The sequence below is a fragment of the Alligator mississippiensis genome, chromosome 10, assembly GCF_030867095.1.
Source record: "Alligator mississippiensis isolate rAllMis1 chromosome 10, rAllMis1, whole genome shotgun sequence".
Taxonomy (NCBI): domain Eukaryota; kingdom Metazoa; phylum Chordata; order Crocodylia; family Alligatoridae; genus Alligator; species Alligator mississippiensis.
In genome coordinates, this window is record NC_081833.1 from 75,182,729 (window position 1) to 75,199,523 (window position 16,795).

The 16,795-nt window shown below is 50.7% G+C and overlaps 1 protein-coding gene across 10 annotated transcripts in view; it reads left to right on the plus strand.

Annotated features, from left to right (window-relative positions):
• The first annotated feature begins 4,119 nt into the window (after positions 1–4,119).
• The window catches only part of ZC3H18 (zinc finger CCCH-type containing 18), a 52,033-nt gene continuing 39,357 nt past the window's right edge, over positions 4,120–16,795 (plus strand). For 6 of the 10 annotated variants that reach the window (XM_059713934.1, XM_059713938.1, XM_059713941.1 and 3 more), the window contains exons 1-2: positions 4,121–4,226; positions 15,086–15,690. In XM_059713934.1, the coding sequence (XP_059569917.1) occupies positions 15,100–15,690 (591 nt within the window). In that variant the 5' untranslated portion in view covers positions 4,121–4,226; positions 15,086–15,099. Of the gene's footprint in view, positions 4,227–15,085; positions 15,691–16,795 lie in introns of all 10 variants that reach the window. The other 4 variants (XM_059713936.1, XM_059713935.1, XM_059713937.1 and 1 more) reach the window with 1 other exon arrangement.

The following is a 16,795-nucleotide window of genomic DNA, read 5'->3' on the forward strand; positions in this document are numbered from 1 at the left end:
CTCTCCCAAGCTGCTCTGTTGCCCTGTGCTGGGGGTATCCCGGGGATGCATCCCAGGAGGAACCCCAGACAGGGTAGAGTTGGGGCTGGCTGGCTCAGGACTTGGGCAAATCTTGTCTGGGGCTTGAGGTGGGGCTTAGCAAACCTCCCCGTCGGCTGGGAGCCCCGGTGCTTGCTGGCGAGGCCTTGGCAGTGAGTTCGAGGGGCAGTAGCCGGTCATCAGAGCTGCCGGTGCTGAGCTGCCGCAGGGGGCTGGCGGGCGGGGGCTCTCGGCTTCCTCTGTCTCTATTCATCCCAGGCTTATTGCCATGGTGACAGCCCACCCCCCTCCATCCTGCCTGCCTCTCTTCCTCTCTGACACTTGCGGGGTCCGTCTGCTCCCCTCCCCTGCCATTCCCGCCACTGGCCTGGCCTGATCCTGCACAGTGCTGAGCACAGTGAGACCCCAGCATCAGACCTCATAGTGAAGGCATCTGCACAGGGGGCGGTGCCTGGGGGTGGGTGTGGGGTGATGCCTCCTGGACATGGAGTCACCCATGTCGTGGGCATCTACACGTGTGTGCGCCCTGGGTGGGGGGCCCTGTGCTGGCATGGAGCTGCATGCTGGAAATGCTTGTCATTGCACCCAGGCCAGCCCCTCTTGCTGATGTAGGATTACCCCCCTCCCAAGGCCACGGATGTAGCCAGCAGCAGGGTTGGGATGTAGCCAGCAGCTGAGGAGTTTGGAGGTGTCTGGTGATCCGAGTCCCTGGTGAGGGGAGAGCTCGTAGTCCATGTGCTGTGAGAGGCAAGAGCAATGCCATCTGCCTCACAGCAGGAACGTAGCGCTCTCTCCTCCCTTGGCTACCAGATGCCAGAGACCCCCCCAAGCCCACACTTCGGGGCTTGCGTGTGCCCCGCTCCTTAGGTGGAGGTTGAGGTGCTGCCTGGACCCAGGGGCACCCAGGCTGGCCGCGTCACCCCGCGCTAGCTCCCAGTGGGATGCAGGCATGGGGCACAGGGCTCGTCAGACAGATGCAGCTGGAAATCTTGCTGCCAAACCACATAGGTGGCCTCCGGGACGACCCAACTAGGACAAGCAAAAAGATGCACCCCCTTCAAAACCTCCTGCTCCAGCCTGTCTGGAACAAAGACTCTTGCTATTGCCTTGCCTTCCTTCCCGCCAACAGGGAAAGCTCTGATGGAGCCCAATGCAGCACTGCGGGGGGGTGGGTTTCCCTGGCCAGAGCTCGGGGTTTTATTCTGATCTGAAGTGACAGCCACTGTCAGCATCTCACAGCCGGTGTCACCCTCTCCCCAGCTGCACCACGGAGCAGGTCTGTGCATCCCCACAGCCCTGGATGCGTCGCGCAGGCTCTGGCAGCCGACGTCCAGCTGATCTCCCACGAAGGGGAATGGACACAGATTCCCAGAACAGTTCGACGGGCGCAGCTGGAGTCCGGGGAAGGGGGTCTCAGCACATGTCAGACAGCGCACCGGGAATGGAGCGGAGCATGGCCTGACAGCTGGCAGCATCAGGTGCTTTGTCTATCTGCAGCTGCCTGGTTCCTTTGGTCCCTTGCACTGGATCTTAGAAACTCAGGGGAATATCCCCAGCCCTCCCCTCATTCGTCCCCTCCAGCTCCTTGCTCTCTCCTTGCTGCCCCTCTTTGCAAAGTCAGCCCCGCTCCCACCAGCGGCTGAAACACCCACCAAAGAAACTTCCCTGCAGAACTTACTGGGGAAGGCGCCGGACCCCAGAGCAGCCAGGGGACAGAAGCAGGTGGACACGGTGGAGCAGCTGGCATTCCCGAGCTGGTTTCACGCCATCCCTTCCCCACCAGGCAGCAGCCGGGCTCCCTGCCTCTCCCCGTCTGCTCTGCCTGGCTGCTGCGGCTGGCTGCAGATATAAGGGGACTCCTCATCAGCTGATACAGCTCCTCGCTCCTCGCTAACCTATGGGAGCAGAGACTTTGTGCCCACCACCGTGGGGGCTCCTGGGTGTCTCGAGCCCTGCACCCCTCTGTTCATCTCCAGCCATATAATATTAGACTCCTTTGCTTCTAGCTCCAGCCCCACACCTCAGCCCTGGGGCATCCCTGCCTGGCTTGTGGGCCCGCAGCTCAGCGGAGATCCCTGGCTTTGCTGTCCATGCCTTGCAGTCCTGAAAGGAGCAGCCCTGCCTCAAAGGCAGAACTGCCCCATGGGGCACTGGCTTTCTCAAGGCATCACAGCAAACCCCGCTGGAGCCGGGGACTAGTGGGGTCCCTGCCTCCGCAGGAAGACAGGGGTCTCCCCGCTCTCCTCTCCGGCTGCCTGCGAGGCCTTGCGGGCGCATTCATGGGTTTGTGGCTGGCTGCGGAGGAGAAGCCAAAGCAGGTTCTTCAGGCCCAGGTGGGTGGTAATTACAGGGAGCTGACCCAGGCGGCTGCTTCCAGGCCTGTGTTGCTCCCAGGTGGGGGAAGTGTCCTGGGCAAGAGTTTCCCTGCTGCATCTGCAGCTTGCCCAGCTGGGAGCCAATGCAGGTGGAGAGAGGGGAGGGCACAGTCTCCACAGCAGGGACCTGGTGGTGCCCTCCCTGCCAAACCACATCCATTGCCTCCCCACCTGGTCTCCTAAGGGATAGCGGTGGCATGGGCACAAGCCTCCCAGAGCTGCCCTGGCAGGGCTGTGCATGCTGCTGCTGAGGGTCTCCAGCCCCCGTGCTAGTTGGGGTAGCACAGCTCATTGAGCTGCTCCTGGCCTTTGCTAGGGGCTGCCACAGGACAGGGGCAGTCTGGGGCTCACAGTGCTGTGACAACCTTCCCGCTGCAGGTGCAAGAGCATTTGCAGACGTCGTAACCTGGGCTCAGGCATGGCCCAGCAGTGGGGAGCGGATCCCAGCTCTGGCACTGCTGTGCTGAGCCACACCGAGCCCATCATCAATGCACAATCTGCCTCTATCTTCTGTGAGGGTTTGGGGGTGTGGGCGCTGCTAATTAGCGTGTATTTGCATAATGCTAGGGACTGGGAACTGCTTGCTTATTAAGATTAGTGATGTGTTTTTCCCAAGGATGAAGCCAGCCAAACCAAAGCGCAGGGCAGGACAAGACAGCGGCATCTGGCAGCTCAGCCCGTGAACCCAGGTGAATGCTGGCCCCCGGGAACCGCAGGGGAGACCCATGAGCTGCCCCCATGACCGTCCCTGCTTAGGACCGCGCTGGATGGAGCCCCACAGTTGTGGAGATGGGGTGGATCCGCCAGCTGGGGAAGAGGGGAAAGTCCCAGAGGATGGTGCAGCCCCTTGGGTCGTGGCCAGGTGATTCCTGCAAGCCACGAGCAAAGCCCATCCCTGGCATACAGCCTGCACCCGGCCAGGGCAGGAGCGGGTCACCTAGGGCTAATGCCCGCGTGGTTGCAAGGAGCTGAGCCCACTGCAGACATAGGGCATGCCACCGAGCTCAGGCCTGAGATCCACATGACAGACACCCCTGCGCTGCTCTGGGAGGACTGTGATAGAGACGTGGCTAGCTAAGGGACTGACCTCGGGGTCCCTACCCCCCCAGCTGTAGGATTTCCGGTCATTCTGGGGGTGCTTTATAGTCTGGAGGGGGCTGATCCTGCCTCAGGCAGGGGGCTGGACTGGATGCGACCTTGGGGGTCCCCCCTGCTGTCGGATTTGTCACTCTGGGGGTGTCTGGGGTGCTGCGGAGGGGACTGATCCTGCCCCCTGGATATGGATATGACCCCCAGCCCCCCTGCTGTAATAGACAGTCTGGAGGGGGCTGATCCTGCCTCAAGCAGGGGGTTGTCGGGGGAGGGGTCCCCCCTAACCCCACTGCTGTCGGATTTCTGTCACTCTGGGGGTGCCTGGAGGGGGCTGATCCTGCCCCCTGCATATGGATGCGACCTCAAGAGCACCCCCCTTGTAAGATTTGTGCGGCTCATGGAGGGGGGGTGATCACCTGAGAGCCCCAGCACTGAGCCGTGTGGCCCATGGGACACCAGCCCACGTGCCCCGGGGGCGCGGCCCCTTTAAGGCCCGGCCGGGTAGGGGCGGGGGCTGCTCCTCCCTCCTCCCTCCTCCCCCTACCTCTCCCCCTCCCTCTCCCTCTCCCGCCTGCGCGGGCGCGTCGCGTTGCGTCGCGCGCTGATGATGTCACGCCATGGCCGCCCTGCGCCGCCGCCGCCGCGCGTAGAGGCCCCGTCGCGCGCCCAGAGCCGGAGCCGCCGCCCCCGGCCCCCCCGCCGCCCCCTCCCCCCGCACAGGTGAGGAGCGGCCCGGGACGGGGGAGGGGGCGGCAAGCGCGGAGGGGCCCGGGCCCAGCGCGAGGGGCGGGGCCTGGGGACGGGGCTGGGCCCTCATGGGGGGGCGGGCACCCCAGAATGGGGGATGGGGACCAGAGTGGGGGGAGGGGCTGCGGGGTTGGCATCCGTGCAGAGCGGGGGCTGGCGGCCTGGTCCCATTGGGGGGGTGCACCCGTGTGGGGGATGGGCTTGGGTGCACCGGAGTGGGGGAGGGGTGGGGCCCAGTGATGGGTGCACCACAGTGGGGGGGATGGTCCCATGGGGGGGGTACAGCAGAGTGGGGGGGTCCCATTGAGTATACTTTGGGATGGTCCCATGGGGGGTGCACTAGAGGGGGGGGTCCCATTGAGTATACTGGGGGGATGGTCCCATGGGGGGTGCACTAGAGGGGGGGGTCCCATTGAGTACACTGAGGGGATGGTCCCATGGGGGGGTGCACTGGGGGGATGGTCCCATGGGGGGTGCACTAGAGGGGGGGTCCCATTGAGTACACTGGGGGGATGGTCCCATGGGGGGGTACACCCATGTGGGGGGTGGGCTTGGGTGCCTCAGAGTGGGGGAGGGGCTGGGCCCAATGGCGGCAGGGGCCTGCTGGGCATAGCAGCGTGGGGGAGGGGCTGGGGGCCGGTGGCCAGACACCAGGAGAAGGGGGTGAGGGGCTGGCTCCCACAGAGGTTGTGGGGCGGGGGGTGGGCGCAGGGGAGCCGCGTCCAGACGTGCTCGTGAGTTTTGTGGAGGAGCGTGGGAAGAAGGTCCCCATGTCCAGCTCCCAGGGGTGCCGCCATCACCCGGAGCGGCGCGTCCCAGCCCCACGTCGCCCTGTGCCAGCCGGGCCGTCTCCTGCTCCCCGAGGCTCCCTGCAGGAGCTGCCATCGCAGCCTCTGCCCCGAGCAGGATCCGCGCGCTTTGCCCTTAGTGCTGTGCTGCCGAATTACCCGCCATCATTGTTCCAGGGAGGATTTTCCTGCCGTGGTTCCAGTGCGTTAGGATCAGTAACCCCCCAAATATTCCCCATGAATCAACAGCAGAGCCGAAGAGAGCTGAACTCTCGCTCCCGAGCACCTCCAGGTTTGTTTGGACCCGGGACAGAGATCAAAATCTTTTCCTGATCTAAACAAATCCTTGGCTGACTTGAATGCTTAACTCTGCTGCCTAATTATTCATGCATGTGTGCTGAATGCCTTAAAAATGTGTTTATTCCCAGTAGCAGACTGGTATCCCATAGGGAACAGCTAGTGGAAGAGATTGACTTGCCCCAGCAGCGGTAAGTTGTGACGTTTGAACTCCAGCACTGGAGCTGTTCAGTCTCTAATCCACCAGAGAAGGCAGGGAACTGTGTCCCCTCGTTGGGCTGGAGTTAGGGTTTCGGAAAGTGCGACTTGGGGGATGTGGGAAGCTGGCTTTGGAAGTGGCTATCACAAGGGAGTGCTGTAGGACTAGTGCTGAAGAGAGCTTCGTGCAGCCTTTGAGAGGCTTTCTTGATGCCTCCCCACTAGTTTGACAAATCCAAGTCGCCCCTCACCCGCACACACGTACATCTTCTAAACCGTACTTTCTCTAAGGGAGCAGGGCAGGTATGTATTTGATTTTATTGACTTTGTCAGCTACCTGACAGGTTTTCAGGGATGTGTTTGGTAGCTGTGTTGGTCTGAGACAAAAAGAAATGCAAAAATCTAGAACTCTTGGTTCAGAGAGATGATGCCTTTTATCAGACCAACTAAGAAATCGCAAAAAAAAAAAATTGGTCTTGTTCTGCAAGCTTTTGGGCTCACATGCCGTTCATCAGGGAAAATTAAAGATGGTAAAATGTCCCCTAGGTAGGAAATAAAACTTCATTTTTGCACAGTGGGAAGCTGGAGATGGAGGTCTGTCCTTCTGGGTCCATGAGTGTTGCAGGTTTTCAGGCCTTTAACTATACCCCTCAGCTTTTGTTCTGCCTACCTTCTTGGCTTTCATCTGAATCTTTTCTTCCTCTTCTTAGATCCCACTGTCTCTTTTTTTTCTGAGCCATATTTAGCGTCTCTTTTTCTGTTCTGTTCCTTTATATTTTTTCTTTCCCTAGCTCCTCACCTCTGTTTGTCTCCTGTCTTCCTGTCCATCTCCCCAAGTCACTCATCATCCTGCTCTTTGTCTAACCTATCCCATTAGTGTTTCTCTTTTGATGTTTTTCCCTACATCTGCCCACTGGCCCTCACCCACCCATATACATAGGTTGGCCAAAAGGAATTGCCAGGTACTAGATATCCCATGGACTACCAGAAACAGACTCACATAAAAGATAATGACAGGGCAAAGATCAGATTAGAGAAGTCAGCTTTTCTCTGCTGTTTGCAAAGGAAAAGGTGCTGCAGTTCACTGTACAGCTGCAACTGGATGCTGCTCAGGAGCTCTGCTGTGGACTGTTTTTGTGTTGGCCTCTGGCTACTACGTGTCTGATGTATGTGAAACCCTTTCATCACCTCCAGCTCTCTTTGACAGCTGAAAGGGAGAGGGAATGCTTTCAGGAAGAAAGCCTCCTGCTGGCTGCTGAGCCAGTCTGTAAGAGTCTCTCGCGATGTCGTATCTGCTCTGACTAGAGGTCTTTTCCAATCTGTTCCTCACTCTGTTCCTGAAGTCCTGTTATGAGGTTTTCTTCGCAGGGCTGCTACTGTTGCTCTCACCTTTCTGCAACTATCCATCTTGCCGATGACTCATGGAACTTCAAAGTATTTTCTGTTCCAGCTCTGGCCAACTTTTCACTTTCTGCTCTTTAGGAAAGCACTGAGCAGTCACTGAAGTACTAGAGCCACCTGAAGGAGACTCTTACTTCATTGGTTTTTGCTCTGATCAGGGTTTTGAGATTCTCTTTGCTAGTATACTGGCTGAACCATTTTTTTTTTTTTAATGACAGGAGGTTCTGCAGCAATTGTTGGAACTTGATAGAGCTTTTCCAGTAGTCCTGTCTTTCTCAAACCCTTGCTTAAGTAGCAGCATCTAAAGGACAAAGCCACTTTCAGCGTGGTTACAGAAAGTATTCTTGAGGTTTGATGACAACGAGTTAACCTGTGTTCATAATGTTGGAGTGATGTTATAGCCCTGATGGTCCAGGAAGTATGCCAAAGGCAAAAAGTTTTTGTGAGTGATGCCTTTTATTGGACAAACTGCGTGGTTAGGATAGAGCTGGAGAAGCTCTCAATTGCAAGGCATTTCTTCATCACCTCCTTAACGTACTTTCACCTCTAGTTCCTTGGACCCACTGCTACCAGGCTGTCTTCAGCAACAGGTCAATTCACTGTTGTTGTAGACAAAGGTTAAATTTCCATAGGTTTAACTGGATGTGCTGCTTAAACTGTTGTGCCTTTCAGCCAGTTTTTATCAGAAAGCAGCAGAGCTTTAATTCAGCAGGCTGAGAGTGATAGCTATAGATTTTCTGATTAGCGCAGCTTGTCTGACTAAATTGCATGTGTGTCTAGCTATTAAGACATCACTATTAAAATAGGATACATTCCACTATGGGAATCCTTTGCACAACTTCTGTAGATTTTACTGGGAACAACATAGCAGCCGGGGGCAGAATTTAGCTCTGTTGCCTAGAACAGGCCTTGTCAAGGGCCGAAAACATTAACTCTACTCAATTCCATCACTTTCATTTTATGTCCAAGCCATTTCCCATCCTTATCTGTTAGTCCCTGCTTTAACAGAGAGTAGGAACTGGGCATGGTCCTGAATGCAGGACCTGCAGCCAAGATTTCCAGAGTATGCATCCAAGCTCTGACTCTCCTGCTCTTGCCTTGGGTAAGTTGCATTAAGAAAGCAGTGGATTCAAAATCTTATTCCAGAAAGTAAGTCCTCGCAACACTTAGCTGAATGCTGGATTAATGAAATGGCCATTTTAAAATCTCCACTAGCCACTTGGGGTTTTTCTTACTGCCTTTAGCTTTACTATACCTTCTTTCATGCTCTTGTCCAGTGCTGTATTTCTTTGTTGGTAAAACAGTGCAGGACAATATTTTTGTTAGAAGAAACAAATAATAATCTCTTTCTGTATATATTGAAGGTGAGTATTTTGCATAGCATTTGGTTGGTATAAACACTTTTTATTGAACATCAGCAATGTATGTATAAACCGTGAGAATAACATAAACTAGGTTTGTATAAACTGAGAAAAGTGGGGCAATGGAATAGACTGCATAGGGAAGTTGTGGACTCGTGATCATTGAAAGACTCTCCATCAAGGAGAGGCATATCAGCCACTGGTTGGGGATGATGGAGACGTAGCTGTGCCTATTTTCTACTTTGGGTCTTTCCCGTGCTTCTGAGCTTTGCTGGTTGTTCCCGCCCCCGTTCCCTCCCACTGCCTCTTTTTCCTGTTATGTGCGTCAGGGTGTTTTTTAGCCTCCCCAGAGAAATTGGCTGTTGGCTACAGCTAGGGCTGGGGACTTCAACTGAGGTATGCCAATTTTACAGGAGCAAAGCCAGAGTTTTATGGCTAGAGGGTCTTGCCCCTCTGCTCAGGGTCAGACTGATGCCATGGTCAGAGTGGCACAGACTTTGTGGGTTTTTTGCCTTCCCTTGTTGCAGGGGGCTCGGTCCTCTACCCAGAACCTTTTGACTATATATTGAGAACATTTTATAGAAGCAGGACATTGGCTGCCGTGGTTCCCTTGCTTTACCTGTGGTAGGTTAAGTCTATGTTGTGTCAGGGTTGAGGGTAATCTGATGTAGAGTTTGGACTGGGGTTGTATGGGATGGTTTGGATTGGGATGATCCTATCTCAGGGAGGAGGTCAGACTAGATGACCTCTGGAGGTCCCTTCCAGCCCTACTTCTCTGAGTAGGTATACAAATGCCTTGCTCATCTCTAGGCAGTCATCCCTAGGTTGGTCTAATAAAAGATATCAAATTCACCCAAGGAACCTTGTCTGCCTATGTCCTTAGACCAACACGGCTACAACCCAAACCCTTGCTCATCTCTAGAAACGTGTCAGCAGTGGTTTAAGATTTAGTTAATCGTATGAAGTTGCACAGTCAAGTGCTTCAAAGTTAAGAAATGCTGAAATTAAGGGGGATCTTGCAGCTTTGACTCAGTCACTTCTGACATTTCTGCTTGAGTTTATACCTGATGCTCAGCAAATCACTTAAATAAGGCATCTGTCTTGTGTTGCTTGTTTTTAGGGTATACCGTATGAAACTGTAGGGATCAGACTTGCAGACTAACACCAGTGGGAGCTCTGCTAGGACTCTCTAAAGTGTTGTAACTTGCTAAGTACTCTGAAATATCAAGCCCTGGGCATCTTGGGTTGAGGACTCAAAACCTGAGAGCAACGTCAAGAATTCCTCACTTTGTCCTCATCCATTGATGTTAGACTGTTTCTCCCCTTCTTTTTATGTGCCTGTGTACTGGGGGAAAAGGTGGAAGTATTAACAAGCAGGGAAGAGGCAGCGTCTGCTCTTGGTTTGGGTGCCACTGGCTCCTAGCATTTAGAAGGGACAGCTTTAGGAGAAGTCTGTGGCAGTCCCTGTGGCCACGTGAGGAGTCATGCTCAGTTACTCTGTGACAATAGCAGATACACAGTCTGGCCCATACCTGGGATCTGTGAGGGGATGCAGGGTACTTGGTGCAGACAGAAACCATAAGCTAGGCTTTATAACCTGGTCTGGAATTTGTAGTTTCATGGGGACAGTGAAAGGCACATCCCTGCTGCCAGGGTGACCCCAGCACTCTTGCTAAATCTCTGATGGGCCCCAAAGTTGCTCAGAGAAGTGGTTATAAGAATCTATAACCCCATTCAAAGAAACCACAGCAACAGCAGAAGTTTAGGTGAAACTTGTAATTGGGCCAAACTGGCTAAAGCCTGGCAAAGTTATGAGCAACTGAAAGGAGGCTTTTGATGGGAAGCATCAGGCAGCCCCCACTTCTGCTGGTGCTGCCTATAATCTTTTATAAAGCAGTTTTAAAAATAAATGCCTCCCATTTAGGCAGACAAGTTTCTGTAGGTAAATCTGATATCTTTTATTAAACCAGTTCAAATAGTTGGAAAACTTTTTAGCAAGCTTTCGGGTTTAAATACCTTTCGTCAGGAGAGCACTCTGCTGCAGGTTTTTGCCAAAGAATTCTAGGTTATAAATCCTGTAGCACAGTTCACGGTCTCCAGTAATTCATGATTTCTCACTCTCACGAATCTGCTTTTTAAAGCTAGTTATAAACTGGACCAGTTTTATTAGTTAGCTAATCTTATGCTGGGTTTTTATGGTGGGGAGTGAAACCACTGGAATTCTCTTCTAGTTATTCTTAGCTGCGCTGAATAAAACTAACGTTCTGAATTACCCTTCTCCCTTAGGTTACTTGGTATCTGGGGCCATGCTGGGTCTCTGTTCCCTGGAAATCAAAAATCCCCGAAGAGCTTATATGGGTCTGTGAGAAATGTCAACATTTTTTTTGCAAGCCCTTTTGAAATGGAGCAAAGGGAGTCATAAGAACTTAACACTGGGGCCAAACTCTTTTCATTTTTGCATAGGCTGATGCATTAAAGCTGGCAGGCTTTCTGATCTGAGCAAGACAGAAAGCTTTTCTTCCTTTTCAGAATTCTCTATAAATATCTGCTGCCCCTGGTAAAGGTTTCAGAGTCATTTCTCCTCTTCTTTTTTTTTTTTTTTTTTTCCATCATCAACAGTGCTGTTACATTAAGAAGTTCATTTCAGCAGTTTCTGCTGTATAAGGAAGACTCCCAGTCAATCTCCACCATCTCTTCTGGTACTGTCACACTTCTGTAATTTGGCAGCTCCAAACAAGGCTGCCATGGTATTAGCACAGTTTCTTTACTAGGTTTCCCTGCAGACCCCTGGGTCTGTTTGGGGAATAATAGATTTCAGAGATGAAAATCTCTCATCTAGGCATCCCAGCGTCAGCCAGAACAGGACTGATTGCTATGAGGAGATGGCCTGGTAAATATAAATGTCTTGTACTTAAATGTAGACAAGGTTTTTTGGGTAAATCTGATATCTTTTATTAGACCAACTCAAATAGTTGGAAAAATTCTTCTTAGCAAGCTTTCGGATATAAATACCCTTGGTCAGGCTGAGGAAGCAATATGGCCACAGCCTATACCATTGTACTTAAATGTACTTGAAATTGGGCTGGAGTTTTCAGTACTCTTTGAATCAATGAGTAAACTTCGTTCAGTGGCCTACATTAAAGAATGGTGGCACCATCTGTCCCAAGATGTCAAACTATCTCATTCCCCTGCTTCTTTCCTAGTTTTAGCTTTACCTTTCCAATTCTCGGAAAAGTTTGTCCTCAAATACGTGTTGTCACAGGTAGCATAGGAATCGCAGATCTCGGTCTTTGGTCCTGGCCTAGCATTTCTTATGTACTAATGAACTGAGATGAAGTGGTGGCCCCAGGACCGAACAGCTAACTGAACTGATGGCCTTTTACGCACTTGCTTAACAGCCGCACTCTGGCTAGCCATAGTGCAAGCTGGCCACATGTACTGCCTTTTCAAAATAGCCTTAGCAACGATCTGCCAAGAGCACTGAGAGAGCCGTGCCGCTGTTTTGAGGCAGGAAATGTATAATGAGCTAACGTGAGCACCCAATTTTGTCGTCTCTGGATGTTTTGATTAAAGACCGCGTCGGTTTTAAATGTGTTCCTTTCATCGCTTGTTAATGGAGGCTAAAGGAGAAATGTAACAGGAAAGGGTTGTATTCTTGTCACGGTTTTAATAGCTACTAGCTGAGGGGAGCATTCGCATAGCTGAAGACAAAATAAGCATGAACCCACTTTCTCCAACTTGAGTGCTGAAAGCTGTCTAGATCACTTAGCAGCATCCACCTTAAAGCTTCTTATTTGCAAGAGATCAGAAAGCTTATTCCCTGACCTCCTCTCTCCCTGCCAGGTTTTTATGCTCCTACAGGCCTGTTAATGTTGACCTCTTGTATGTAACAAACCATAAGTAATTTCCAATATGTGCATTCAAAGAGCAACTTCTTGGACACTTAGACAATTAAATATGTCGTCATAGAATTATTCCTACGGATGCGTTTCTGAGCTCTGCCCCATCATTAAATGCTTTTTAGAAACATAATTTGTTTGAATTCCTTCCCATTCTGCACTTAACTACCCAGAGGTGTTACTAGTAGGAGGCAGTTAGCTGCGTTCTTGTTTTTAGCTCTCCATAAAATGTCAAGGTTTTCATAGAACTAGCTCAATGTTGTTAGAAGCTCTGGAAACGTACATTAGGCCCAACATGGGATACACTGTACTCTTAAGTACGCTGTGCAGTGTTCAGATACTACTTATATTTCTTAGTTAGTTGACATTTGTACAGTGCCTTGAAAACTTAGTCCTGTGTCTCTGCTAAATACTAATATTTGTACATGGTGGAACTCGTCTTGGGAAGTTTTCAAAGCTGTGCTTTATTGCGACTTTTGGAAACTGCTTGTGTGAGAATAGGCAGCATTTATTTTATAGGTGCTTTCAACTTCAAAGCAACTTCATTACAAATATTAACTAATCACTTCTCTGGTCCTGTGAAGGCAGGAGGTATTGTGTAAGGGTTGATGGTACATCTGCAGTACAAGATACGAATGTAACAGTCTTTGTTCTAGGAAGCTTAGGGTGTAGGAGGCAGAATACTGATGCTTTTTTTTCTCTTTAGGTCTTGTTCATCTTAGTGAGCCCACAGGAGGGGTTTGTGTGTGGAGAGAGTGGGAACCTGGCAGCCTGGGGTCGGGGGAGAGATCTATTTATGGGGGGGTTGCTGGAAGGAGGAACCCAAGACTGAAGTGCTGGGAATCAAGGGTCTGTTCTTCTGCTGCAGGTGAGGAAACGAAAAAGAAAAGAAAAACGACAGATTAAGCTGCCCAAGCCAGTGCCAGAAATTACCTTTCAGGCTTCCTTTAACTACCTGGAGGAGAACTGCATGTTGACTGCAATACCTCATTGGGCCCTATTACAGTGCAGAGCCCCCAAATTCCATAATGATCAGTGTTTGGTGCTTAAAATCCTTAGGCAATTTGCTTTCTTTTCACCTGGAGAAATCTGCTTGGATTTCTCAGCCATCTGCTTGTGCGCTGCTGACTTAGTATGCGTTCTGCCATGTGCATTTTTCCTTGTTCTTATGATAAGTGACAGCCTTCTTGATTTGTAGCCTCAAAGAAGCTCAGCAGTGAGGAGTCGTATGTTGGTCAAGGGGAGTAGAAAATAGCACGCAGATGGCTGATGGGAGCCACTCTTCTATTTCACAGCATTTGATTAAGCTGTTTGAAAAGGGAGTTGTGATTTCCCTGAAGAAGCCATCTTTTTTGTTTTTTTAATATAGCATCTTTCCGCCAAAGACCTTAGATGTCCTGGGTGAAAACCTACCAATACATGCATGCTGTCAGGGAACAAGTTTCTAAGGAGGACATAATGGAGAAGAACTTTGAATGAAGCATCCTATATATGTTAAGAGATGGTTTCTCAGAAGGGGATTAATAGTGCTGGTTTGTAATGCCATGACTTCCTTCACCTGTAAAAATACCATAGCAAATTGTCCATTCTCCCTTTTTAGCACCCATGCCTTTCCAAACCTACATTACAGCCCAGTCTCTTTCACAGCAGTGGATAGATGTATAAATCATACTGGGAACTGGAGGCCTCATGCTATTCCCATTAATTTGTCACTTCTGCATTTTGGAGAAACTACTTAGTCCTTGGATTTATCTGATGTTCCCAGTCATCTTGCTAATTGTGATTTTGGTCTCTCCTGAGTGAAGGCTGCTACATGGAGTATCAGACTGCCAGCTGGTAGTAACTGCTTTCTGCTGGCACTGGCCTGGATTAGAAAGAGCAAACTTCTGATAGGAGACCTCTGTCTCTTTTTGAATTCTCTGGGCCGTCCAGTCTCTTCATTTTTAAAACATGTTTCTTGATGAATTACTCCAGAACACCTTCTGCCTTGCCTTTTATAATTGCTGTATTTATCTTTTTTGTTATAAGCAAAGATCTAATATTTGAATATTTGTATTGAGCCTGCTAGAAAACAGCACAATGCAGACGATCATTATGCCACTGAAAGATTTCCTTAAAGGAATTCTAAATACAGTGTTACTATGGAGAGTGGGTGGTGGGTTAGACATAGTAAGTTTTGTTCTCTAAATTTAACCTGATTAAAAAACTCTTAATCTAAACCTTCAAATACATCTAATTCTTGGCTTTTCCTTTCCTAGTTCAGGGTACAGCAGAAGAATTAATGCCAGCATGCAGCTCTTACCAAAGTTCATTACAGGCTGTGTTCCTGATCATCCAAGGAGCCTGAACCATTTATTTGACTAGACTGTTTTGATGCTCAGTGCTTTTGAAAATTGGTCAGTGTGTGTAGCAAGTTGACCCATTCACTTCTGAAATACCATTGCCACCTTCCAGGAGGGGCACAGCATCTGTCTTGTGTCTTGAACACTAGCCAGCAGTTTGACAGGGATTTTTTTTTTTAATGCTAGCTTCTCCAGTTGGAACTAGGAGGGAGACGTATATAAGGAAGTCTTCTATCCACGTATTTATCCAGCCTGACCCTTCCTAGGCAGAGGGGGTTAAATTCTGATACTGAACTGTGTGTCTACCTGAATGAAAAGGAGTGATTTTTTTTTTTTTAATGGAATAAGCAGATAACTGTTGATGTTTCTAAACTTCTTTCCTTCTGTGGAGTGTGCTGAGACCCTGTGCATTCTCTTTTCTGAGATGGTAGGACAGGCTGTGATCATCTCTACTCGGAAGAGAGAACTCCACATGTTTAATGAGACTTTCTCATTCCCCAAATTGTTGCATATAACACATGGCTTTTTTTTGTTCGCCTTTTGCAGATTAGCAGGTACTGATGGATGTTTCCAACAGCCCTGAGCAAAACCCCTGCTCTCCGGAGGAGGAGAACCGGCAGCTTTCCGATGATGAGATCCTGAAGGAGAGCGGCTCGGATCGAGAACTCGATGGAGAGGGTGGACAAGGCAGCATCTTGGAGGATGAAGAAGAGGAGGTTGCGGCCAGGGCACTGAGTCATGGCAAAGAGAACCACTCAGATGAGGAGGATCGTTTAAGCGAAACCAAGTCTCAGGACTCTGACAATAATGAGCAGAGGAGGGAGCTAAAGAACTCCCCGTGTCGCAAGGGGGAGGAGGAAGACAGGACAAATGACCTTGGAGACGAAGCGTCCTCTGTCACTCGGGAACTGGATGAACACGAACTGGACTATGACGAGGAGGTTCCCGAAGAGCCAAGTGCTGCTGCCGCAGAGGAAGATGCAGAAAAGGCCGGGGCTGAGGAGGAAGAGGAGGAGGAGAAGGGGGATGATGCCCCTGAGGATGAGAAGAAATCCAGCACCAAAAGTGACGATGAAAAGGATGGTCAGGATCCTGTCAAGGAGAAGAAGAAAGAGGAAGACGATGGAGAGATTGACGATGGAGAGATTGATGTAAGTGTGAGGCTGCTCTTGAAACGGCAGCCTGGGCATTGCTTGGGGAAATCCTTTGGCCTGCTTTATCGGGATTGCCTTACTGAGTTTTTGACATGCCTCTTTTTTTTAACGTGAGTAGCTGCAGTCAGAGCGTATGGCCTAACTCAAGGGTAGGCAACGTGTTTTGGCCAGAGTGCCGAAAAAACCATAATGTCTACCTTGGAAAGTGCCGGAGCGCCAACGTGCCGGAGCCCAGAGCAGCTGTTTGCAGCCTCCCAGCTGCAGCCAACCCACGGAGCCCAGCCTGCTTGCAGCAGGGCTTGCGGCCTCCTAGCCGCCTGCTGGGATTAGCCTGGGCTTCGTGGCTGGCAGCAGCTGCTTTGAGCCCAGGCTGGTGGTGGTGCGCAGAGCAAAATGGCCTTGCCTGCCACGCTCGGCACACGTGCCAGGGGTTACTGACCCCTGGCCTAGCTAATGACATCAATCTACTCTAGGATCTTGGCTTGTCCCTCTTGCCATCCAGCCCTTCAAGCTCAGATAGTCTCCCAGAAGACAGCTGAGAGCATCTCTGCCAGGAAGCTTGCTTTGTTCTGTGTTACAGCTTCAACTGCTTAGGTGCCAGATGCTTCATAGTTTGGAAAATCTGCTGGCTGCAAGGCCTGGAAAACAGCCTGCTGCTATGGCTATGTCAGCAGAGCCCCCAAGCAATGATGCTGATCAAGGGCACAGGGTCTCCAGAGCTTCAGGGCACTGCTTCTGCCCTGGCTCCCAAAGGATGCTTGTTGGCACCACATTAATTAGCCAGGTGCTCGCATCTGTCTCGTCAGGTATAATGTTATTAACCTCCCAGGCTGTGACAGTTCCTATAGGACGAATGCCAGGCATACATGGGAAATCCAGAGGCTTTAAACTATGTCATTGTATTGCTGTTGGCACTGTGAATAGCACCTTGGAGCCGGAGTCAGGGAGCTAGATAGACTTGATGGTGCTGGGCTTTCTACAAGCAATGTGAGGGGTGAGGAAGGGCAGAGACACAATCTCTGTGGCTGCTGATTTTAGAGTTTAAAAACAAAATAATTCCTGCTCCAGCAGGGACAAGATGATGATGATGACCTCAGGAATA